Source organism: Nothoprocta perdicaria, unplaced genomic scaffold, assembly GCF_003342845.1.
Source record: "Nothoprocta perdicaria isolate Ctin4 unplaced genomic scaffold, notPer1 scaffold_76, whole genome shotgun sequence".
Lineage (NCBI taxonomy): Eukaryota > Metazoa > Chordata > Aves > Tinamiformes > Tinamidae > Nothoprocta > Nothoprocta perdicaria.
The window spans coordinates 1,776,151-1,799,493 of NW_020456043.1; the positions used below are offsets into that span (position 1 = coordinate 1,776,151).

The window sequence follows — 23,343 nt, forward strand, 5'->3', positions numbered from 1 at the left end:
CGCCGCCGCGGGCACGCCCCTCCCCTGGCCACGCCCCTCCCTGACCACGCCCCCGGCTGCAGGCCACGCCCCTCACACGGGCCACGCCCCTCTCCTCTGGACACGCCCCTCCTCAGGCCGCGGCCGCCCCGCCGCCGTCAAGCCCCGCCCCTCGCTAGAGCCACTCCCATTTCTCTCAAGGCCCCACCTCCTCCCCGCGCAGGCGGCCACGCCCCTTCCCAAGGTCACGCCCCCTTCTGACGTAAGGGGCGGGGCGGTGCTGGCGCCGCCCACACGGTGCCGCCGGGGCTCCGCCACGTCCCGGCAGCGGAGGTCGCTGCGGGCCCGGCCCCGCCGCCGCCTGTAGCCCCAGAGCCCATATGACGCCTATAGTCCCAGAGCCCCCAGAGCTCCTGTAGCCCTTATAGCTCCAGAGTCTCTGTAGCGCCTATGTCCCCACAGCCTCCACAGCTCCTTTAGCCCCAAAGCCCCTATAGGCCTCATAACCCCTATAGCTCCTACAGCCCTCGTAACCCCTATAGCTCCTACAGCCCTCGTAACCCCTATAGCTCCTATAGCCCCAGCGTCACTATAGCCCATAGCCCAATAGCTCCAGAGCCCCAGAGCCCCTATAACGCCTACAGCCTCGAGGCCCCTGTAGTCCCCATGACCCCTATAGCTCCTATAGTCTCCCTATAGCCCCCTAACCCTCATAACACCCATAGCCCGTTTAACCCCGGAGCCTCCAGAGCCCTCGCAGCCGCTCTAGCCCCGGAGCCCGCCGCGCACCCCGGCGCGCGGGGCCGCGCGGGGCCGGCCGGGCGGTGGCAGCACCGGGACGCCCGGGAGGAGCCGCCGCCGCCGCCGCTCAACGCGCACGGAAAGCGCCGGGAGCGGCAACGCGCCCGGGACCGCGAGCCCCGGCACCCCGCGCCCGGGGCCGGGGGCTGGAAACGGGCACCGAGCGGGGCGCTTGGGCTGCCCGGCCCCGGCCCCGCACGAGCAGCGGGAGGAGGAGGAGGAGGAGGAGGGCGCGGGGGGAGGAAGGCCCCGGCTGGGCGCTGAACAAAGCGCCAGATGGCCGCGCCGGCCGCACAATGCGCTGGAGGGGCTGGCACCGGCGGTGCGAGCGCGGAGAGGGGGAGAGGGGAAAGGGGGGGACGGAGAAAAGCCCTTGGCGAGTGTCAGGGCAGAAGAAAGCRCCGAGAAAAATGGCAAGTGTTGGAAAACAAAGCGCCGGGTCCTCCCCCGGCACAAAGCGGCCGCCGAACATCTGTGCGCCCGGCCATGGGCACGTGCTCAGCSAGAGACACGGCCCTCCCGACCGTCCTCTCCTCTCCTTCCCGCGCAGACACGGCTGGAGGGGACGAGTGATGCACCAGGAACGTTGTCCTGGCTCACAAGCAGACCCTGAGGTGCCATCCCAGGGAATGGAGSGACATAGAAACACCATGTAGGCCCAAAATGCCAACCCAGGGATGAGCAGACCCTGAAACAGCATCACAGGCGACAAGTGGACCCCAAAACCTCATCCCAGGGGACAGRGAATCTCAGAAGTGCCATCCCAGGGGATGGGGAGACCCAGAAACAGCATCTCTGGGTGGTGAGACCTGGAAACTCGCTCCCGGGGGGATGTGGGAGCACCCAGTGGCCGGGCCATCGCGGGGACAGCGGGTGGCTTCCAGGCAGATCCATGCACCGAACACGCTTGGGTGGCAGGGAGACGCGGCCCCGGGGTGGGAGCAGCAGCGAGCGGGAGGCCGTGGGCCAGGACAGCGGGGACATCGCGGGGCGATGCCACCCTGGGGGGCCCGACAGCGGGGACCAGGGACGCCGCCGTGCGGGGCAGGGGGCTGGGGACCTCAGCGATGCCACCCCGGGTGCGGGGGCCGGCGGCGCCGCACAAAGAGCGGGGCCGCCCCCCTCCCGGGGCCGCCCCCGCTCCCGCCCCCGCCTCGGGGCCGCCCCCGCCGCCGCCCAATAAACGCGGCCGCATTTGAACCGGACGCCTCCCCGCGAGCCGCGCCCGGCCGCGGCACCGCGAGGCTCCGCTCCGCACCGGGAGGCTCCGCGCACCGGGAGGCTCCGCGCCCGGTGAGCTCCGCGCGAACGGAGGGGGTCCCCGGGCCCCGCGGCGGGGAGCGGCCCCGCCACCGGGGTGCGCTGGGGTGGGTTGGAGCAAGGGGGAGTCCCGGGGTGCCCTGGGGGCGTGTGTGGGGCCCGGGGGGTGCAGGGGGCTGCTCCGCAGCGGCGGGGGGCTCCCCGAGCCGCCTGCGTCCCCGGCAGCGCCGCGGGCTGGTGCTTCCTGTGCAGCCTCTCCGTCCTCCGGGGCTGCCTGCAGCTTCCTCCCAAAAATAGCGCCTCACCCGCCCCCCCACCCCGGGGCCTTCCTCTTCCGAGAGGTGCTTAAAACGCCCCAAATTCCCCCAAAGGCGGAGGCGGAGGGAGGGGAACTCCGGCTGCCGCGTCCCGGTTCCGCCGGCGCCTCCGGCAGCGGCCGGGGCGAGGGGGGGCGGCCCCGGCGGCGCACGGAAAGTGGGTCGCGATGCGGACACGGACGTGGAGCCTCCCCTCTGGTCCCTGTGACTCCCGTTAGTGCAGCGAGCCCTGGGCCCCCTCCTCGCAGGCTCYGTTGGGATGTGAAGGCTGGAAGTGGGTGGGGGGGTTCGGCCCTTTGGGGCTCATCGCAGCCCCCCCCAGGCACCCCGGGCTCCAGCTCAGCCTCCCAGAGTCTCCTGTGGGGCCTCCTTGTCCCTGTTGTGGGGGCCAGGCCAGCGTTGAGCAAAAAGCTTTAACATGGGGCTTAGTATGGCGATTCCCAGGGGCTGGAGCAAGCGGACGCAGCTGGGATGGATGAGGCAGCTCGTTAAGGAGAGAAGTTAACGAGGCAGGTGAGGCCCCCAGCATTAGCCTTGTGTTTTGGTGCTGGGCTCCAGAGGCGTTTTCGGAGCAGGGCTGCTGCGCCRGGTGGGATGTGGGCAGAGCCTCCCTCCCTCCCATGAGCCTTACTGGAAAGCTCCTTCCACCAGAAAGCAGCCCGTGCGCYGCTTGTGTTTTGCATTTTGGCACCAGAAAGTGCCCTGCAGCCTGCGCTGGCTTTGCTTGGTCACACTGCTCGCGGAGCAGGTGATCCGTGTCCTTGGGGACCTTGGAGGCTGCTGTTGAGGCCGGGCCTGAGTGGTGGCTGCTGCTTCAGCCTGAGCTCTTGGAATTAAATTTAGCTGCGAGGGCTCTACAGCCTCCCGGGAGGCCAGGTGAAAAGGAGGCAAAGAAATGCTGGTGAAAAGCTCTTTTCCTTGTCATGCGAGTGAGGGCTTGGCCTCTGCAGCAGCCTTCTAGGGAGGTCAAGGAGCCTGCCCTGGAGGGACTGCAGCAGGTTTATAACTCCAAGYAGTTTCCCTGAGCCTGTTTTCCTTGGAGCCATTTGTGGGTGGCTTTGGGGTGATGCTGAGCTTGTTGGATGACCCTGTGTGAAGCAAGGGCTGTTGTGGAGGGCATGTTTCCATGTGTTATCCATGGGCTCCTGAGCTCTCCTGGGGCTGACAGTGTCAGCAGGAGACTCTGCGTCTCCCTCTGTGTCCTGCCTGGCCAATCCTCTCCCCAAATGTTGGGCTTGGGAGTTCCCTGGTCCCTGTCACTTGTGAGCAGAGGGTGAAAAGTAACCGGGGCTGGAGCTGGAGCAGTGCAAACGGGCACTGCGGCATCGAGGACATGGCCTGTCTGCTGCAACAGGGGCTTCCCCCGGGACTCCCAGACCTAATTATCTGCCTGTGCTCTTGGGGCAGCATTTTCCAACTCATCCTGCTGCTGAGCACCCGCTGAGGTTCACGTGGCAGCGTTGGTGCCCTAGAAGTGCAGGGAAGGGGCTGGGCGCGGGGGCAAGGAGACGGGGCCGGGCCCAGGAGCGCGGGTGGCTCCGGCAGCCCCGYGCACAAAGGCCGCTTTGTGGCCGTGTCCCTGCAGGCAGGAGGGGACRCTCCGGGGGCGACCTCCTGCCGGGGTGCCGGCACTGCCTGGCGCACGGCATGGGGATCTCGCCCCTCTGCTGCCGGTGCTATCCGGGTTAGCCGCGCATGCTGTGGAGTTGCTCCCGGCTGGATAAGGGACACGGAGGCTCCCTGTGCTGCTGAGCTCATCCCAGCTGCGAGGTGTATTTCCTCCGTGCTGATGCAGCCCGAGCGTCACCCAAAGCACCCGGGACCGGTGACAATCCCGCGGACGCCGCTTGCAGCCGCCTCACGGGCTGCCTCTCTCCACAGGCGAGCGCCGCGGGCTATGGGATGGACGAAGCGGAGCAGGACCAGTATGAAGTGCGCCTCAAGGAGCTCTTCGACAGCTTTGACGGCACCGGCACGGGCTCGCTGGGCCGGGAGGAGCTCRCCGACCTCTGCCACGTGCTGCACCTCGAGGAGGTGGCCCCGGTGCTGCAGCAGACGCTGCTGCAGGGCAATCTCCTAGGCAGGGTAAGGCCKGGGGTACGGGCAGGGGTTGGGGGGTGATGGAGAGGCTGGATGGGGGTCCTGCCCTGGGCAGGGCTGCACCGGCCGCTGGGAGCTGCCAGTGGAGCAGTGGGTCTATCCCTAGTAGCTGCTGCCCCTGTGCAGGGGCTTCAAATCCCTTGGCGAGGCCCTTCTGCAGACCTCGCTGGGGGTGTCACCCACGCTTCACCCCCAGCTCCCACTACAGAAGCAGGCTGAGGATCTGCCCTTGTTTGAGAGCTTGGGTAGCTTTTCCTGCGGATGAAGGCTTGGTTTCACTTTGCTGTTGCTTAACCTCTTTCATGTACCTTTTTTTTTCCTTTTTTTCCCCCATGCACCCATTTTTGGATTTCTTTGGGGGGGTGGCAAAGCCCCCCATGCAGGAGATCCTGCAGAAGTGCAAAGCAGCCTTGCACCTCCGTCATGGAGAGCTGGGGCCACCTTGGGATGCGGCTCGGAGCCGCTCGGCTCCCGAGCCCTGGGAGCTGTAATCGGAGCTGCCTGCAGGCCCGGGAAGCCACCGAGGGGCCCGCGATGGCYGACGGTGGCCAGTGGGGACAAGGGCGGCTGCGTCCCTGGGGACTCGAGTGTCACGGGCTGTGCTGCTCCCTTCGAGCCGCGACCGGGGCCTCTGCGGCGAGCACCGCTCTCCAGCACGGCCCCCGAGACACAATAACAATTAAAATGACAATAACAGCTAAAATAGGACACAAGAGCCGAGGCTGCTGTGCTGGAGGTGGCTGAGGCAGCTGCCTTGTCTCGAGTTCCTCGTCGAGCTGCAGCTTTAACAGAGCAAAGCGATCCCCTTGCTCAGCAAGGCCCTTCTGCTTGATCCKTGATGTGGCACCGAGCAGGGCTAAAGGAAAGCAGCCCCAAGGAGAGCCAGGTGCCACCGCAGGAGATGTGACCACCCTCAGGGCTGGTGTGGAGCAGGTGGAAAGCGAAGCTGGACCCGTCAATGCCCAAGTGCCCCCAAAAGCCCTGTTGGAGCATCCTCAGGATGCGGTCCCAATGCAGCAACCCATCCCGGTGAGGTGCCTGAGGTCCTCGCAGAGGGTCCGAGCCCCCTGCCCCAGCAGGGCTGCCCTCRGCAGCCTGCCCAGGACCTCCTGTCCCCCGTTTTGGGGCTGCTTCTCGCCTGCAGCCGCGGCCGCCTCGCGGGATGCCCGGGGACCAGCTGGCACGTGCTATCTTTAATTCAGCGTGCTTATCTAAATCCCGCCGCCTGCCCTGCCGAGGGGCCGGCCGGGCCTGCATACCTCCTCCGCACGCGATTCCGCCCGGAGGCGATGCCGGGAATGGTAATTCCCGGGATTCCAGCAGCCGGGCTGCTTCTGCGGGCTCTGCAAATAGCCGCTGGCTGCAGGCGCTGTCTCGGTGCCTGAGCAGCTGCGGTGGTGGCACATGGACGTGGTGGCARTAGGGGTGACCCAGGGGGGCTTGACTCCCCAAAACTGGTCCTGCTCTCCATGAAGGAGCCCCATAGGAGCTGCTCCAGGGATGCTGTGCAGGGCACAAGCCCCTCAGATGGGTTTATCAGTGCTCAAAGCAAGGTCTGGGCGAGCAGTGTGGGCAGGGGGCTCCTGCACACTTGTTTCCTAGGGCTGTCGTGGCCCTAGCACAGAGGGGACACCCTTGAAAGTGGCAACAACCATCACAAAAGCAAGCAGCTTCGCTGAGCCCCTCGCCACCTCTCTTCAATGCTAAAAATTCTCTGAGGATGCATTTAGCTGCAGGGGAAACTGGGGAGCCGGATCCGCCTGGCCGCTGGCTCGGATAGCTCCCCAGCTGTCCCGGGATTTTCCCGGCACGAGCCTGGCGTGGCTGCCCTGGAAGTGGCTGTGTGGGAAGCTCAGCCGCGGGGCTGTCTGCATCGGGGCCACCTCGTCTCGCCTTTCCTGCAGCCACGTTCCAAACCCGGTATTTCCAGCCTGGCACCGGCCTGGAGACAGGTCCGYGCTGCAGCCGAGAGGGAGCCACTTCCCACCGGCTGCTGCAGCTCCGTGAGGGCCTTCTCACAATGTGATGCCTCCTGCGGGTCCCTGTTTCACTCCTAGCAGAGGCACTGGAAGCCTGCAGCTCATGGAGCGTCAGCCCAGCTGGATGTGCCACCAGCTGGGACATCTCAGGTGGCCTCCACCAGGGTGGCCGGGGCTTCCCTTGGAGCTGGGACCGGTGCATGGGTTGGCACAGGGACTTCTGCTGGAGCCACGGAGATGTTCTCTGGGGAGCACCTATAGGTGCTATGTCAGCTCCTTGGGAGGAAGTGGTGGCTTTGGGTCRCTCTGTGGTTAAAGACTCTTTTCCCAAGCACCCAAACAAGTGCTGACCATGCCTGGACATTGCTCCTGGTGTCCTCTCCAGCCTCACCAGCTGGGTGAGTGCAGACAAGTCCATGCACCTTGCTGAGGTCCTGGTGCACACGGCATCTCTGCTCAAAGCACTGCTGCTGCTCCAAGGAGCTRCTCGCTTTGCAGGCTGTGTTGGTGTAGGGATATCTGCCCAGTGTTTCATTAGCTGCACCAGCTCACCTCCTTTCTTGGCTTTTTCCCCAGGTCCACTTTGACCAGTTCAAAGAAGCACTCATCCTCATCCTTTCCAGGACCCTGTCAAATGAAGAGCCCTTCCAAGAACCAGGTACCAATCATAAATTTTGCTTGGAGAAAAGGGCTTGAGTGGGGTTTTGTGCAGGAATGTAGAGGAGCAAATGCTTCTTGGGCACCAAGATGGGTGTTTCTCTTGCTCTTGGATGAGCAGATGCTTGGACGTAGCAGGGGTTGTGGCTGGCGCTGGAGCTGTGTGCGATTGCGTCTTCTCAGTGGTTAAATCTTTGCATCCCCTCTCCGTGATGGAGATTCCTGGAGACACGTGTGCCACCCTGGAAGGCCTTGAGGAACGTGSGGTGGGCAGCAGGCACCGCAGCACCCAGGCTTCCTGGAGCACCTTGCTGGGAAGCCCAAGACCTGCTGAGTCATTTGGAGGGGAGATGCAGGGGAAGGTCATGCTGCAACATTGGTTGGGGTTTGTGTCCTGTGTAGGAACCTCGTGTGGTTTGGGATGCTGGARGTGCCCCCGGGAAGGGCTGGAGTCCCTTGGCTGCGGCGCTGCTGATGGGACCCAGGGATGCTGCCGCCGTGGCTGGGGACAGGGCTGCTGTGTCCCTGCTCCCCGCGCGTCCTTGGCGCAGGTGCTTGGTGGCAGGAGGCTGGCGCCGGAGCGACGCAACCCCGGCAGCTCCGGCTGCTCGTCCCGAGGCCACCRCGAGTCCCTCGGCCGCGTGACTCCTTCCTGCCCCCGTGTCCTGGGCTTTGCTCTCCTCCTTTGCCGGGTATTCGGGTTAAGGCTCCTCTCYCCTTTCCAAGGAGCCCCTGGGGCAGCAGGAGCGGGGCTGTGCCGGGCTGGTTTAGCTAGAAGCTCGCTGGGTTTTGCAGAGGGTTTTCAAGGAGCTGCAAGAGCCCCTTCCCAACTGCTCCGTGGCCATGGAGGGGTCTGTTGGGATGCGGGACACCCCCCGGCTGGCGGCAGCTGTGCCGAGCGCGGCAGCTGCCCGGATGGACAGGCGGATCCTGCTGGAAAAGCCCCCAGCGCCCTTCCCGCCACGCGCGGGGTGACCCCAATCCCGCGGGAAGCGTCTCCGAGGTGTCYGTGTCTCCCTGGAGACGCCCGCTCTGCCGGTCGCCAGCCCTGCCTGCTCCTCCCTTTGTTCCCGCCTGCCTTTTATTCATTTAATTTTAGGGGTTTTGAGGCTCTCTCCTGGCCCCGGAGGAGCCGTCGGGCCGCCCGGCCTCGGTGGCAGGAGGGCTCCAGCTGGAGCCGCCCTGYGCCGCTCCGGCTGCCTCGCACCTGTATGTAAATCCCTAATCCCGGCTTGCTCCATGGGCTCGGCAGCCCGGAAGGGCTTAGCGAGGGACGGGGCGGCTCGTGCTGTCCTCTCCTTGTCCCCGTCCCCGCGCGCGGCTCGCGGGCAGCAAACAGCAGCATCCCCCAAACCACAACCCCCRGCACCCTATAGATGCAAATGATGGATTTTTAATCTTCCCTCTTATTTTCCAAGCTCCTGGTGTTGCCCTGCGTGTGCCGGCCAGAGCAAGCGGGCACCTTGGCCGGGATTTTGCTGAGCCCTTTGGAGCGCCGGGCGGGAAGGTGGCACTGCAGGGCTAATCCATGTGCCAYGCTCCAGGGTGGCTCCCGAGGAGCTCCAGCTTTATTAAATATAACTAAATCCCTGCGGAAGGGCCCGATTTGGGGCTGGAAGGCTGCAGGAAGAGATGCTCCYGGGCAGTTCTGGTGCCGCAGGTGGCCAGGCTCGTGCCCACCGGGCATTTATTTTTAATGTGTTTTGACAGGTTGCCCAACGCAGGAGCCGGTGCTGCTTTTAATTTAGATCAAACCGGAGATTTGGGGAACAAGCTGCTTTGTGTTGCCGGTGTCAAACTGTCAGCCCCGGGCCGAGGGGGAGGGGATGAAATGAAGAGCTCAAAACGGGACAATTTAAATGAAAATCTAATTTGCAAAAAGAGCGTGGAAAAAAATCTCGTTCCGCCTTAATGCGGCTCCTAGGGGCTGCGTTTGGGGTGGCTGCTGCGATGCTGGGGTTGATGCTTGGTCCCCTTGACAGGGAGGACCAGACCCATCCCTGGATTTGCAGGGCTTGGAAATGACTTACCCAGTGCAAAAAGAGGGCAAATGTTTAACCGCGTGCTTAATGTTTAAGGTGGAAAGAGGAGACGAGGCCCCGCTGTTTAATTAGAGGCCGGCTCCAGCGCCGCCTTGCTGAGCTTGGACTTGCCAGGGGCTGAGCAAAGCGGGGAGGCTTCGACCTATTTTCTGTCTCTGCTTTTTCATTCCCGTCCCGCTTGGGTTTCCGCGGTAGCTCGAGTGTGCAGAGCACAAACTGGGGGTGCCCTGCGTGCACCCGCATCCCTCCTGCTTCCCAGGCAATTCTCACCCAGCCTTCCCGTTTGGATGGTGATGGGAGCCCGAGCTCCCCATCCGGAGCGGATCCAGGCTGCAGGAGGCTCTCCCTTGCAGAAGGCATTCGGATGCCAGGGCTGTGCACACAGAGAGGGGCAGAGGTGCCAGCGCCTGGAAACAAAAGCAGCAAAGAAACCCTTCCCTTTGGCTGGCAAAAGGCACTACGGCGGGGCAGAAAGGCACCTGTGTTTCCACGTGCAGCATGATTTTTGCAGCTCCGCGGTGCTTATGTGCAGTTAAATTAGCTTGGGAATGTGTGATTGTATAGAAATTGAGGAATATTTTAGCAATAATCCCATTATTGCTAAATTCCTACTTATTTCTCCTCAATCTTTGCAGTAGCAGACAGTGGCAGAGGAGCATCCTTGTGTTTGGAAACAGGTTTTTTGTTTTTTTTTCCTTCATGGAAAAATGTAAATCTCCCTGCAACCTTCTTGTGCAAAGGAGGAGAATAAATGTACAGCGAGGCGGGGGGAGCCACAAATATTAGCATTTCAGAGGGAGCTGCGCGCTGCAGATTGCTCACCACCGGGCAGCTTTAATAGGAGCGATAAGGTTGGCTTTTGTTCTGGGGCTGCCGCTTAATCAGGCTGCCTCGGCGGGATTTTTGTTCCCTGTCCCTCTCCTTCCTTGCCCAGCTCTCCCGTGTGAGCTCTGGCCGTGGTGGAGCTTGTTAAAAGGGCCCTGTTCAAAGAGGGGTGCTGGGCTCGGTCCCTGGAGCTGCTGCTCACGCTGCACAATCAAAGCCCTCCCAGGCCTGTGTGCTTTATAATTCAGTGCATTGCCGAGTTGCAGGAGGTTGCTTTCTCTTCCCCTCTGTGCATCCCAAGGAATTTGAGCTGGGAAGGGGCAGGGGGGTTGCAGCCCCGCCGGCTTCCCCCTCCTTGTTAGTGCTGGCCGCTTGCATTGATTTTTTTTGCACCTTTGCAAATAAAATTTTGAAGAGATGATGCTCGTGATGCTGTGATGATGATGCTCATGAGCAGGTCCTGGGGGAGCTTTGACAGCCAGATTAGCCAGCGGCAAACGAGCCTTCCCCTAATTGAATCCCTAGCTAATTTGGGCATCGACGAAGTTCTCCCTGTACCCTGGGCACCCCAAGAGCCTCTCAAAGCAGCCCCGAACGCACAGGGTTGTTCTTCGCTCCGGTTTCGCGCGCGYTCGGTGCCGTTCCCGTGCTCACGCTCCGATCCCTCCTCGCAGGTTCCTCCCCGGAGGCGCAGCCCAAGTTCGTCAAGGGCGGCAAGCGCTACGGGCGCCGCTCGCTGCCCGAGGCGCCGCGGGCACCGCCRCCGCTCGCCGTCATCGAGGCGCCCCGCGAGGACTCGCCGCTCGGCGCCCGCGAGGTGAGCGAGCGCCGCGCGCCCCCGGCACGTCCGTGTGCCGTTCCGTGAGCCTGCCGAAGCGCCGGAGGCTGCAGCCCCAACAAAGCGCCGGCCTTTTCCCAGCCTCGTCCCGTGGCGCTGGCTGCTCCTGCCAGGCCCTGGGAACTGGGGCACCCGCTTAATTGGCACCTCTTTCAACCCGTGCCAAGCGCAAGGGCCCGGGCGCTGCTGGAGAGGCTCCCGCTGCCGTCTCGCCTTGCGGAGCCGGGGAGCAAACGGGGCCAGGCCCAAAGTGGGTGCACTGGTTTGCACCGATTTCCCATCATGGGAGATGTCCTGTGCCGGAGACAAGGGCTCTGGGAAAGGTGCTTCCTCCTTGTGCTGCAGGGCCCTGCTGTTTTCCCGGGAGCTGTATCCCGGCTGGATGAGCATGCCGGTCCACCAGCAAGCGTGCCAGGAGCGGGGGGAGATTCAGGGCCCCAAACACGGGTGCRAGGGATCCCCTCGCCATGTGCGCGCTAGAATGGCCCCAGTGTGCGCTYCTGATCACCATTTTAATTAGCCATATATCCTGGTGGGGAACAAAGGTCCGTCTCGCGGGAGCAGATGGCGGGGAGGGAGAGGCTGCCCCGTTGTTGTGGGCAGGGGCCCCGGCGGGCGGCGCGGGCTGCAGATGCTCGCCCGGCCGCGGCGCGGGGAGCATTGAAAGGGGCGACCATCTGCCCGGATAATGCATTCCCCAAATCCGTGCGTGCCGCGTGYGTGCGGGGCCCGGCGCCCCCGGGCAGCTGGAGCCACAATGCGGTGCGTGGCCCCCCCGGGAAGCTGCTCCCGGGGAGGGGATTCCAGGCTGGGGAGCGGGGCGGGATGCGCAGCAGCTTCTCCTGCCCCTGATCCCCCCTGCTCCTGGAGCGGAGCGAGCTGGGCAGGGATGTGTGAGCTGGGATGCGCTCCAGTGCATGGGCTGCTCTGCTCCCGCAGGGGGGACTTGGTGGGACCTGCTGCTCGGGGCGTATTTAGCTTCTCCGATGGCTCGTCAGCAGATTGCGCTTGCACTTTGGTGCTCGCTTGGGCCAGCGCGTGCAGCTCCGCGCAGGACTTGCCGTGTTCTTGGCTTTGTCCCGGGCGAAGCAATAGCTCTGGAGCGCTGCTGCTGGCTGAGGAACGCRGGGCAGCCCAACAGGCGCCGGGCCCCCTTCGTGCCCCTGCGGCTGCCCGTATCCGTGCTGGGCACGCGCTTCCCGTCGCCTCCCCAGCGGGACACGCGCGGGCGCCAAGCTGCTGTTTCACCAGCCGGGATGTGATGAAACAGAAGCCACGAGCAGGGCTTAAAAAAGAAAAAAAAAATACAAGGAGAAAAAAAAAAACTAAACCTAGCATGACCTAATCCAGTTGCCATGGCAACAGGGCAGATTAATGGCTTTTAGCGGTAAGCTGAATGAGACGCAATGAACTTTTATGTGATGATTTAGAGCCTCTTTATGTCCTGGGTGGCTCCAAGCGGGAATCAGTCTGTGACGTGGATGGGAGCGTCCGCACGAGCGCGGAGCAGCATCTGTCCATGCTGCTGGAAGGGGAGCCGGCAGCTCCAGGATGAAACCCGTCCTCAGCGCTGTGCGGGCATCCTTGGCGYCCTGGCTCGCTTGGATGGTTTGGAAGCAGCGACCTCCTTCCCCCATTCTCACAGTCTCACCTGCCTCTCCATCGGGCATGAGGTTTTAGGGCTTTGCTGTGATCCCTGGGGTGTCCCGGCTGGAATGCCGCATGTGCCACAGACATCACCAAAACACCCATGGAGACGCARGTGAAAGGTTCCTAGGAGCCCAGGAGCTCAGGTGATGTCCATCATGGGCTCTTCTGCATGGACAAAGCCTCAGGATAACGTGGGGATCCTCTGTTTTCTCCTCAGCACTGGGAGTCCCGGGACAGCGAGGAATATGAGGCCGAGGGTAAGAGCAAGGACCTGTGTTTGCTTCATCCCCCCCAGCTGGAATAAGGATGGTCCCTGGCTAAGGATGGGCCCTGAATAAGGGTGGTCCCTGGCCAAGGATGGTGCAAGGTGATGGCCAAGGATGGTCCCTGGCTTTTCACTGCAGCAGGATGGGTGGAGCGGGGTGGTCARATGGAAGGTGGCACAGTGGTCACTAGATGTCATCATGATTTGATCCCTAGTTACCTACCCCAGTGCAAGGAGGGTTCACAAGGGGGTTGTTCCAGGGAGAGACCCCAAATCTGCTTGCTCGGAGGCCTGAGAGTTGCTCCAAAGCTGCTCCATGCTGGAACATGGTTTGCTCTGTCCTGCCCCAGCAAATGCCAGGCTTCCAGATGTCTTGAGCCCCTTGGGGCTGTGGATCAGCTGCAGCCTTGGCCAAACTTGGCACGGAGGCATCTGGGTGGGTTATGTGAATTAGATGCCATTGCCCATCTGCTCCTTCTACCCCAAAATCACAAGCTGTGCTGGATGGGTTAAGGCAAACRTCAGAGAGTGGTTGGGGCCAGATGGGACCTCTGGAGCTCCCCCAGTCCAACCCCTGCTCAAGCAGGGCCACCTAGCACAGCTTGCCCAGGGCTGGGATATCTCCAAGGATGGAGACTCCACACCTCTGGACAAGGTGCCCYGGGTTTCTGGGGACCAAGACCTGCCCATAAGCACCACGTTCACCCCGTGCTGGTGGTGGACGAGCCCGGGTGCTGCCGTTCCAGGGCAGCTGCGCTTCTGGAACCCGGACGACCCGGCGGCCTCGCCGAGCGCGGCGCTGCCCGTGCCCGACGGGCTGGAGGAGAAGCTGCAGGAGGTCTGCGAGCAGCTGGGCATCGCCCGCCACGGCCGCGTGCACAGGGAGAAGCTCCTCTCCGTCTGCGAGCAGCACGGCCTCCAGAACGTGGACAGCGAGGTGAGCGGCGTGGCAATGAGGGTGCCCAGGGCCGCCCAAACCCCGCGGGCATCTGCGCAGGGTGCCCCGTGTTCTGCGCAGGGTGCCCCGTGTTCTGCGCAGGGTGCCCCGTGTTCTGCGCTCCAGCAGAAGGCATCGTGCTGTTGCCCATAAGCCTAAAATGCAAGTGTTGATTAGCAGAGTTTCTGCTCTTTGGAAAGCAGATTTGGGCTCTGTTTGCGGCTTCCCAAAAAGTTTGTTGGTTTTTGAACCAYCAAATGGGCAATCCTGCTTGGATAAAGGCAGTCACCAGCCTTCCTGGTGCCCCATACTGGGCGAGTGTCCTCTGCTGAGAAACTGCTGCTGAAAAATGCATCAGATTCTCAGCGTGTCTCCTTGATCTCCGGAATGCTGTAGGAAGCAGGGATCTATTAAAATATTCGCGGGCAGTTGCTTTGACTTTGTTTGTAAAGGCCTCAGGGCTATTTCTGTGATCTAGAAAGACTTTGCAAGCCATTTTTTTTTAAAACAAAATGTTCTCTTGTCAATTTAAGGTTCAGTTTTATAGAAGAAAAGGTTGTTTTGCTGCTTAGAATAATATTTTGAAATGTTTTTCCAGAGTTTGTTTCTGAGGGGGTATTTCTACTTAAGATGTGCAACAAAATATTTTCAGTATGTTACAAGGGGAATCAAAAATTAAAACTACAACAAAAATGGAAACTGAAGGCAAAGGAACGGGAAAGGGTTAATAGCTCTAATCCTAGTAGCCTTGGCTCTTCCTTTAATTAAAAAAAAGGCAGACTGCCCTGAAGTTGGGCACATTTATTGTAACCTGGTGGCGGTGTCGTGTCTGGGTCAGTCGCTGCACAAACCGCTGCGGTTTTAGTGCTTGTTGTGCAGTGACGAGCGCCGAATTCCTGAGGCCACCTGGGCTGGAGAGCCCKGGGACACGGAGCAGAGCCGCTCCAGGAGCCTGCGTGTCCGTGCAGGTCTGCAGTTTTCCTTATATTTATCTATATAGACAGATGATGCAATCGGATGGCATCATCTCCAGCTGCTTGCTCTGGTGATGGTGCAGATTTGGGTCTATTTGCTTTATTGCATTTCTTCCTTTATAAAGACCCCTAGAACCAAGCAGTGCCCGATGACTGCTGTGGTGGTGACYGCTGTTTGGCCGCAGCAAATGTGCATTTTTGACCCCTGCTGCTCCCAGGTGCTCGAGGAGGTGTTCCATAACCTGGAGCAGGACGGCACCGTGAGCGTGGAGGACTTCTTCTACAGCCTCTTCAGGAACGGCAAGTCGCTCGCGCCCTCGGCATCGACCCCGTACAGACAGTTCAAGAGACACCTCTCCATGCAGGTGAGGAGCTTTCTGGAGCAGCAYGGGCCACAGCAGCCTCGTGGCTCTTGTGAGGCCCAGAGCTCACAGATSTGTTGGACTGAATAAGCTTTAAGGGGTGACAACCCAAGTCTTCCAATAGATTATTTTTCCCCAGTCCTATCTCAATTCTGTCACATCATGGTGGCATTAAAAAGCATCACTCTTGCAGCTCATTGAGTGCAAGCCAATCTGCTGGCTAATGGACACTGAAACAGGTCCAAATGCTTCGGAGCGTGGCCAGCCTCCCCTCCCAAGCACTGAAGAGCATCTGCTGGCGCTTGAGACGGCCCATCTGCTCTGGATTTMTGCACCTTACCCAGTGAAAGTGGCCTCTCTGCCAGCATTCACAGAATCACAGAATATTCAAGGTCGGAAGGGATCTCACCTTCTTTCAAAGGAAGGCTGGCTGCTGGGGCCGCTGCAGCTGGCGTGCAGATGGGAAGGGTGCTCGTGTGTGGGCCTGGTGCTACAAGCAGAGCTTTGCAACCCAAAATGTCTCATGCTTGTAGCTGAGCAGGGGGAAGCTCTTCTCATTGCTGGCCAGTGATAGGACAAGGGGAAATGGGTAGACGTTGAAACACARGAAGTTCCGTCTCCAGGTGAGGAGSAACTTCTTTACTGTTAGGGTGACAGAGCAGTGGARCAGGCTGCCCAGGGRGGTTGTGGAGTCTCCTACTCTGGAGGTCTTCAAAACCCGCCTGGATGCCRCCCTGTGCCACATGCTSTAGGTGTGCCTGCTTGAGCAGGAAGGTTGGACTAGATGATCTSTAGAGGTCCCTTCCAACCTTGAATGTTCTGTGATTCTGTGAAAACACGTGGCTCRTGTTGAGGACACCTCCAAAATGGCTCCTCCTTGGATTTGCTTTAACTCCAAAGTGCCTGGTGGCACTGTAGTGTCATCAGCAGTGTTCCCCACCAGCCATTGGCATGGCTGTTGAGGAAAAGAGGACCTTAATATCCGGAGCGCTCTCCCTGTCCCGCAGTCCTTCGACGAGAGCGGGCGGCGCACGACGGCGCCCACGGCCATGAGCGGCACCATYGGCTTCCACGTCTTCTCCAGCCTGGACGACGGCCTGGGCTACGCCTGCGTGGAGGGCATCCTGGACGCGTGGCACCAGGAGGGCGTCCACAACAGCCAGGACATCCTCAAGGTAGCTCAGCCCGGCCACTCTGGTGCTTTTTGACTGTCGCCTTCTGGGTTGCTGTTGGGATTTGAGCTTGGCTTTTGGTTCCCCTCTAAAATTCCCAGTGGGAGTGCAGCTGTTCTTGGGAGCTTCCAGTTTCCATTATGGAAATGATGATGGTGCATCCCAGAGAGGTAAAGGTTTCTGATAAAAATCTGATGCGACCTGCAGCATAGTGTGCGTAGGTCACCTGTATTTATAGGAAGTAATTTAATTCCTTCGCCTTGCTCAGTAGATGCTCCTGCAAACCTAGTGCTCATCTGAATTATTGCCTGTGCTGAAGTGGAGGACAGGATTTAAACTTGCCAATTAGTCTAATATGCTTTTACTCTACCATAAAACTATAATGCTTCAAATGGGGTGCACTGCTCTTKGAAGAGAACCCCTTTCCACCTGCCTCACTATAGGCTGTGGTCAAGCTAAAGGACTGTTTAATGTGTCCATTCTTAGGGCTTCTCTGGTATACCAGCAATGGTAATGACATGTTTTCCTTGTCACTTGATGTCCATGTGCATTTTGGCTGTTGAGGCTGCCGTAAACACTCAGTACAAAATTCAGTGCTCTTGGGCAATTAAATATGCTTTTATTTTGGCTTCATGCAGTTAGGTTTTGATATCTCGGGCTTATTTTGGCCAACGGAGTCACTAAAATAAGGATGTTTGTGTGGGGGGTTATTCTAAAGGTGGTGAGGTCTTCACTCTGAGCTACCTCCTGTAAGACTTCTGCACTGTCTGTATTACAAGACTTGCATTTGTTTAACCCCATTGTTTTCAATSACTTCCTTGCAGCACCTGGACCTTTTCAAAGGCCAGTGTAGTTGAGCTCGCTCTAGAGTTAATACTTCTCATATTTTAGCTTTTGTACTGCTAGTCTGGCAGTATGGGCATGGTATTTTCCATCTCCATAGCTGGCTCTCTAATCCAGGGAGGCCACGGAGGGGATGTGCTGATGTAGGGGCCCAAAATCYGCCCGTAGCAGATTCATCAGCAAGCCAAGATCCTCCTGGAGCCTCCTCAGCCTATTCCCTYCATTTTAAGGTTCTAACGCCCTCGGGCCCTGTGGATGTAAAAGTTGCTCTGTCCCYGTGACTCACTGTTTTACAGGCTCTGGATTTCAGCTTGGATGGGAAGGTGAACCTGACGGAGCTGACGCTGGCTTTGGAAAACGAGCTGTTGATGACCAAGAATGGGATCTATCAAGCAGCRCTGGCGAGCTTCAAGACGGAGATAAGACACTTGCTGTAAGTTGTCAGGATTCCCGTCTCCGCTGCTTCCTCACCGCCCTCCTGGAGGCTTTGCCAAGCCGAGTTTAAGGAGCTGCTGATGAATCACAATTCGTGATGTGTCTCAACAGGGCCCGGCGAGGGCTGCGGTTTCGTGAGGAGTCTCTAGCTTTGGATTTTTGTTGGTTGGAAACAGAATTCTTCACTATTTCATTTTGCTCAGTGAAAACRCCAGGGAAAAAGCCAACTATCTCAGGAAAATGTGCATACAAAACCAAATCAAAGCAGCAGGCTGTTTCTAGCCCTGTTTCCTGGCCTGCAAATGGTCCTTAATGGCCAAGGAAGATGAATCTGTAATTGAGGCTGGTTTGAGCAGTATCCTGAATGCTGAAGGTTTTCGTGCTCAAGTACTGTGGAGGTTATGCCCCGCGATGCGGGGGGGATGTGTTTGAGTCACCAAAACGCCCCACATCTCCTTTTATCATTTGTGCTTCTTTGCAAGAGGTCCCAGGAGAGATTTTGGGTGCTCTTGAGGTCTCTGTGTCTAAGCAGCTCTTAATGGATGTAGATTGAACATAGAGAAAGCCACCTTAGGAGCATGCAACTAAAAGCAGGTTGGTTGTCGTGTGAGGATAGAAGTGGCGAAGGTTACAAAACGACGAGAGCAAGTACATGGGGCAGGTGCTGAGCGCTCAAGGTGTAGGGGGGTACYGAGGTCGGAAAGGAGCTACATGTGCAAGTTCACAGCTAATGAACGAACAGAGGTGATGAGGAATCACCCCCCTGGACCCCGCTCTGTGCAGAGCCTCCTGTGGGCAGCAGCACTGGGTCTGCAGAGCTGGGGAGGAGCGGCCAATGTTAATGTGGTTGCCCTTACCCTAGGGAGCGGGTCGACCAAGTGGCCAGAGAGAAGGAGAAGCTGCGGTCAGACCTGGACAAGGCAGAAAAGCTGAAATCCCTCATGGCCTCCGAGGTGGATGACCACCACGCTGCCATCGAGCGCCGCAACGAGTACAACCTCAGGTAGGCACCGTGCTCTGTCCGAGCTGCTGCCGCCCACGGTGCCCGAGATGGGGCTGGGGGTGAAGCTGGCACCTGGGAGTATTTGCAGCTTAGCTGAAAGCTGCTTTGAGCCTGTCCTTGATTTGGGGCATGCTTGGTCRCTTTAATGCTGTTCTGTGCTTGCCAGATCCATCTGCAGGTCCTAGGGCCACCCAGACCCACTGTCCATCTCTCTTGCAGCATCTCAGCCCTTGCTCTGCTCCCCTTGATCTCCTTGCATTTGCTTCCCCTTCCCAGTTAGTAGGGGGCTGTTGCTGTGAAATAAAAAATATTAATTACGCAGCTGGCAGAAAAAGCAGGTTTCGTCCTAAAACAGCATCCCTCACCAGGCTGGGCTGTATAGCTAAGCTAAACTTCCCCAGGCAGCATATAGCTGATGTGTGCTGCTAATCCGAGCATTGCTCTGTTTCTCCCGAGTGGTCCTTGCAGCCTGCCACGTGCCGGCGCCGATAGCAGCAGCTGGCTTTGCATGTGCTGCCCGCTGCCACAAAGCTAAATTCACAGMGGTATTTGCTGCTTTTCATGGGCTTTTCTTACCTTTGGTGCCTCCGCAGGAAGCTGGATGAGGAGTACAAGGAGCGGATCGGGGCTCTGAAGAGCGAGCTGCGGAGGGAGCGGGAGCAAATCCTGCAGCAGGCCGGTAAGCAGCGGCTGGAGCTGGAGCAGGAGATTGAGAAGCTGAAAACGGAGGAGAGCTACATCCGAGACCGCCTCGCGCTCTCCATAAAGGTACCAGCACCAAGCGCGAGTGGGCTCTGCCCCCAAAAGGCTGAGCTGTTGAGGAATGGGAAGCAGCGCTTGCAGTTTAGCGCTTGTTGGGGCAATCTGTTGTTGCACCTTGTGCTGCTTGTGCTAATTCTAGCTGCGAGGCAGAGGTGTATCTGTAACTGGTTTCTGGGGCCACCTCGCTGGGTTATTCCTTGGGGTTTCCGTTGCTGTCGCGTGCAGCGTGTGCATGGGTACAGCTCCAGGGAGAACGATTTGCCTTGGAGGCACTGCCAGCACATAATGCATCCTGGCAGAGTTTAAAGCTCAAAAATCTCTAAAGCAAGTTTGCTTTTGGAAAAGGCCTGCTGCCTAGTGACTTTGGAAGGTGGCAGCTGCCTTACCTTGGCTGAACTTTGCACGCTTTARGAGGTGAAGGTAGCAGTGTTGTCTTAATCCCAGAAGTCCTGACAGCGGGAGGCCATGTATCTTTTAAAGATGCTCTGGAGTACAGTTTTTAAAGRCATTGGGCATCCCATAAATGTTAAGAAAATGAAAATATTCTTTCTGAAGCAGTGATTTGAAGACTGAGGAGGAGCATGATTTGGTGCAGGATGCAGCTAGTCTGTGCCTTGGAGGCTGCAAGCCTGAGCTTCATGCATCTTGTTTTAATGTCCCAAGAGCAGTGGCCTTTGCATGGAGAACAGAAAGACAAATTCACAGTTCCTATCGCTAGTGGAAAATTTTAATGTTCTGACTTGAACAGGAGGCAGTTGCCATGAGTTATCACTTTGACAAGGAAAACAGTAGGAAGTGATAAGGTGGCTTTGGTTTTGTGCAGGAGAACAGCCGCTTGGAAAACGAGCTCTTGGAAACTGGAGAAAAGCTGCTCGAATACGAAAGTCTGGCGAGCAAACTGCAGAGGAACTTGGAAAATGTGCTGGCGGAGAAGGTAAATCCCTCCTCTCCCCTATGTGCTTGCAGTTAAGTCTCTTTTGAATTGATAACAMTCAAGGTGCCCACTGAGGAGCAGGAGCTCTGGGGGCAATGAGCCTCACCCTGACCAAGGCCACGTGCCAAGTGGGGTACCTGCCTCATGGGCAGCCCGACTTGGGCTCCAGCTCAGCAAAAGTACGTCAGCTTAGGTGTGGTATTAAATTAATTGGCAGTGAAGAGCCTAACAGTGAAACAGCCACTCCACAAATCCACAGGGATGTTTCTTGTCCTGGTAGATAGACTTGGATAGACCTGGGATGCAAGTCCTTTCTGGGGAGGCTATTAAATACCAATGTCTTTATTTGCTCAGACTTTAGCTGCAGAAGCAAGGGGGGAAAATGAGCTTGGTTGGGCTATGTTAAACTGTTCCAAATAGCAGCTTCTAAGAAGGCATTTCTGTGTAGGTGCATCTCTGGGCAAATGTGCACATCCTGGGGCTCTTGCCCAATACCTCTTTCCCAGACTACTTTAAGGTTGGAATTGTTCAACAAACTACAATTCCTTGCCTTAAATTAGAAGGGTGTCATATGGAATCAAACTTTATCTAACATGGGAACTGAGATGGGGGGAAAAAAAAGATAATATTTGGTAGGAAAGTAGTTGCAGAGCTTTATTTAAAAAAAAAAAAATAAAACAGAGGAAAGAGGGAGAAGGCTGCAAGACTGCTGTAGAGCTGCGTTGGGCTGCAGGCCAGGGGTATTTGGAGGAGGAGCAACTGGYCTGTGTTTGTGCTTTCCAGTTTGGCGACCTCGATCCCAGCAGCGCTGAGTTCTTTCTGCAGGAGGAGCGACTGGCGCAGATGAAGAGCGAGTACGAGCTGCAGTGCCGGGTGAGCTGGGCCCACCACGCCAGTGCTCGCTGACAATGTCCCTGCTGCTGTTTTCTCCCTGCCCGATGGCTCTTTCTTGCTTTAACCCAAGCTTTGGATGGAGAAAATCCTTGCTGTGGAGGCAAATGCCTGCGCTGAGGTGCCTTGGGGGTGCACGGGGACAGGATCTGCGGAGCTTCCTTTGATTAGCAGATGTGAAGTTAGCTTACTCAATATTTAGTTATGCACGAGCTGCTTTCCCACTTGTGAAATAGCTTTGCCCTAGTTTGGAGGCAAAGATGTAAGAGGTAACAGCAGAAATGCAAAGCACAGGTGGTGGTTTCTAAAACAGTAGCGTTTTAGGCAAATAAAGCTAATAACTTCAAGCTTGTCTTCTGCTCTTCCCAAATCCTGTGCTGCCAAGTACTCTAATTTAGCCCTAAAAGTACCTACCTATGTATCTCCTTTCTGATACCAGCATGGTTGCATGGCACATGCATCCAACTCATCTCTTCTGCGTTATCCTTTCTGCTTGGAAAAGGACAGTCTTGGCAAATCCTTGTGTGTAATGCAACACAGCAGCTCTGCCAAGAAGCTGCAGCTCAAAACCAAGGGCTTTTTCTAAAACTMGTTGCTGAATTCAATACATCAGGATAAGAATTTGCTTGAAAACRCAACTGCATTTTTTGAGTGTTGATTCAATTGATACTCAAACCTGATTCAATCCTGGAGATTTTTTTCCTTCAACCTTTCTGATCTGCCAAATTATGTTTACACATTCATGGACTCATTTTCCTTTGTAAACACTGCTCATTGAACTCAGCGCATCCCACTTGGCACGGACACTTGGGATACTCTCCTTGGCAATGGGCAGAAGTGCCAGATGGCAGATCACAGTAATGAGGGTGTCTCTTTCCCAAGTCGGTCTCTTGCTGTTGATTTGATTTATGTTTTTTTAAGTAGGTGTTTGAGGTGTTTATTGGGTAGGTTCAAAGTTTTCCCAAAGTATTCCTTTTCCCAAGGGAGAAGGAATATAGTGAAAGGTGCTGGAGCGGGGTATGCTTCAAATGCAAAATATATGCATACTTCTGGAATGAATATATGTTCTTCTTGACAGTGAGGGTGACCGAGCCCTGGAACAGGTTGCCCAGGGAGGTTGTGGAGTCTCCTTCTTTGGAGACCTTTAAAACCYGCTTGGACGCAGCCCTGTGCCACRTGCTCTGGGTGACCCTGCGTGAGCAGGGGGGTTGGACTAGATGACCTCTGAGGTCCCTTCCAACCTTAAGCATTCTATGATTCTATGCATGCTGTAAATCTGGTGCTGTTTTGGTGAGCAGACACATCTCACAGAATCACCGAATGTTCAAGGTTRGAAGGGACCTCTAGAGATCATCTAGTCCAACCTTCCTGCTCAAGCAGGCACACCTACAGCATGTGGCACAGGGTGGCATCCAGGTGGGTTTTGGAGACCTCCAGAGTAGGAGACTCCACCACCTCCCTGGGCAGCCTGTTCCACTGCTCTGTCACCCTCACAGTGCAGAAGTTCCTCCTGTGCCCCTCGCGTGGGTAGGAACCTGGAGAAGGACGTTGTCGTCTGGCCGCCAGGAGAGCGGCTGCTGGAACGTTATCTCCGAGGCTTTGCCCGCAGCGAAGCCCTCCGAGCGCCGYGGCGTCGGCGTGCCCGGCGTTCCCCGGTCTTGGTTGGTCACCCGGGCGCCTCCTTTCCCTCCCGCAGGAGCTGCAGGACCGAGTCGACGAGCTGCAGGCCGAGCTGGAGGAGTTCCGCGCTCAAGGCARGGCCCTTAGGCCGCCTCTGAGGAGCTCGCTCTCCGAGGAGCTCGACGTGGATGTTAAAAGCCATGGGAACAGCGGCATTGAGCCTGACCAAGGTAGAGCTTGGTTCCCTTATGGGAAACGTCCCTCTATAGATATTTATTTGGATATATAGGGTTTGGATACAATTCCAAACTTTCCAAAACTTTCATAGTGAGACTTCTTGAACAACACCTCCATTTTGCTTTTAATACCAGGCAGAGTGTGGCTGCTGTAGTATAATTAAGGCTAAAATGAGTGTTTATAGCTTCTACTTAGGTATGTGCCAATGGAATTTGAGAGGGCTGGAGGAGSTGCCTAAACAAAAATAAAGTGATGAAATAGTTCACTTGTAGCTGTAGCTCTTCGGGTTTCAAGAGCATGTATAATTATTTTCCAAGGGCTTGGATCAGAGGACTGCAATCCACTAAACATGAGCATAGAAGCAGAAATGGTTATTGAGCAAATGAAGGAGCAGCATCACCAGGACGTTTGTCACCTCAAGCAGGAGCTCGAAGAGACAGTAAGTTGTTTTAACTTGGCA

General features: G+C 57.7%; 1 protein-coding gene across 1 annotated transcript in view; it reads left to right on the plus strand.

Moving 5' to 3' along the window:
• Window positions 1–2,043: 2,043 nt before the first annotated feature.
• The window catches only part of NIN (ninein), a 44,309-nt gene continuing 23,009 nt past the window's right edge, over window positions 2,044–23,343 (plus strand). Inside the window, exons 1-15 of the mRNA XM_026051529.1 lie at window positions 2,044–2,073; window positions 4,239–4,442; window positions 7,013–7,094; window positions 10,635–10,777; window positions 12,666–12,705; window positions 13,460–13,650; window positions 14,843–14,989; window positions 15,994–16,161; window positions 17,298–17,434; window positions 18,299–18,439; window positions 19,033–19,207; window positions 20,025–20,135; window positions 20,919–21,008; window positions 22,723–22,876; window positions 23,201–23,322. Coding sequence (XP_025907314.1) covers window positions 4,260–4,442; window positions 7,013–7,094; window positions 10,635–10,777; window positions 12,666–12,705; window positions 13,460–13,650; window positions 14,843–14,989; window positions 15,994–16,161; window positions 17,298–17,434; window positions 18,299–18,439; window positions 19,033–19,207; window positions 20,025–20,135; window positions 20,919–21,008; window positions 22,723–22,876; window positions 23,201–23,322 — 1,884 coding nt within the window. The 5' untranslated portion in view covers window positions 2,044–2,073; window positions 4,239–4,259. The remainder of the gene's footprint in view (window positions 2,074–4,238; window positions 4,443–7,012; window positions 7,095–10,634; window positions 10,778–12,665; window positions 12,706–13,459; window positions 13,651–14,842; window positions 14,990–15,993; window positions 16,162–17,297; window positions 17,435–18,298; window positions 18,440–19,032; window positions 19,208–20,024; window positions 20,136–20,918; window positions 21,009–22,722; window positions 22,877–23,200; window positions 23,323–23,343) is intronic.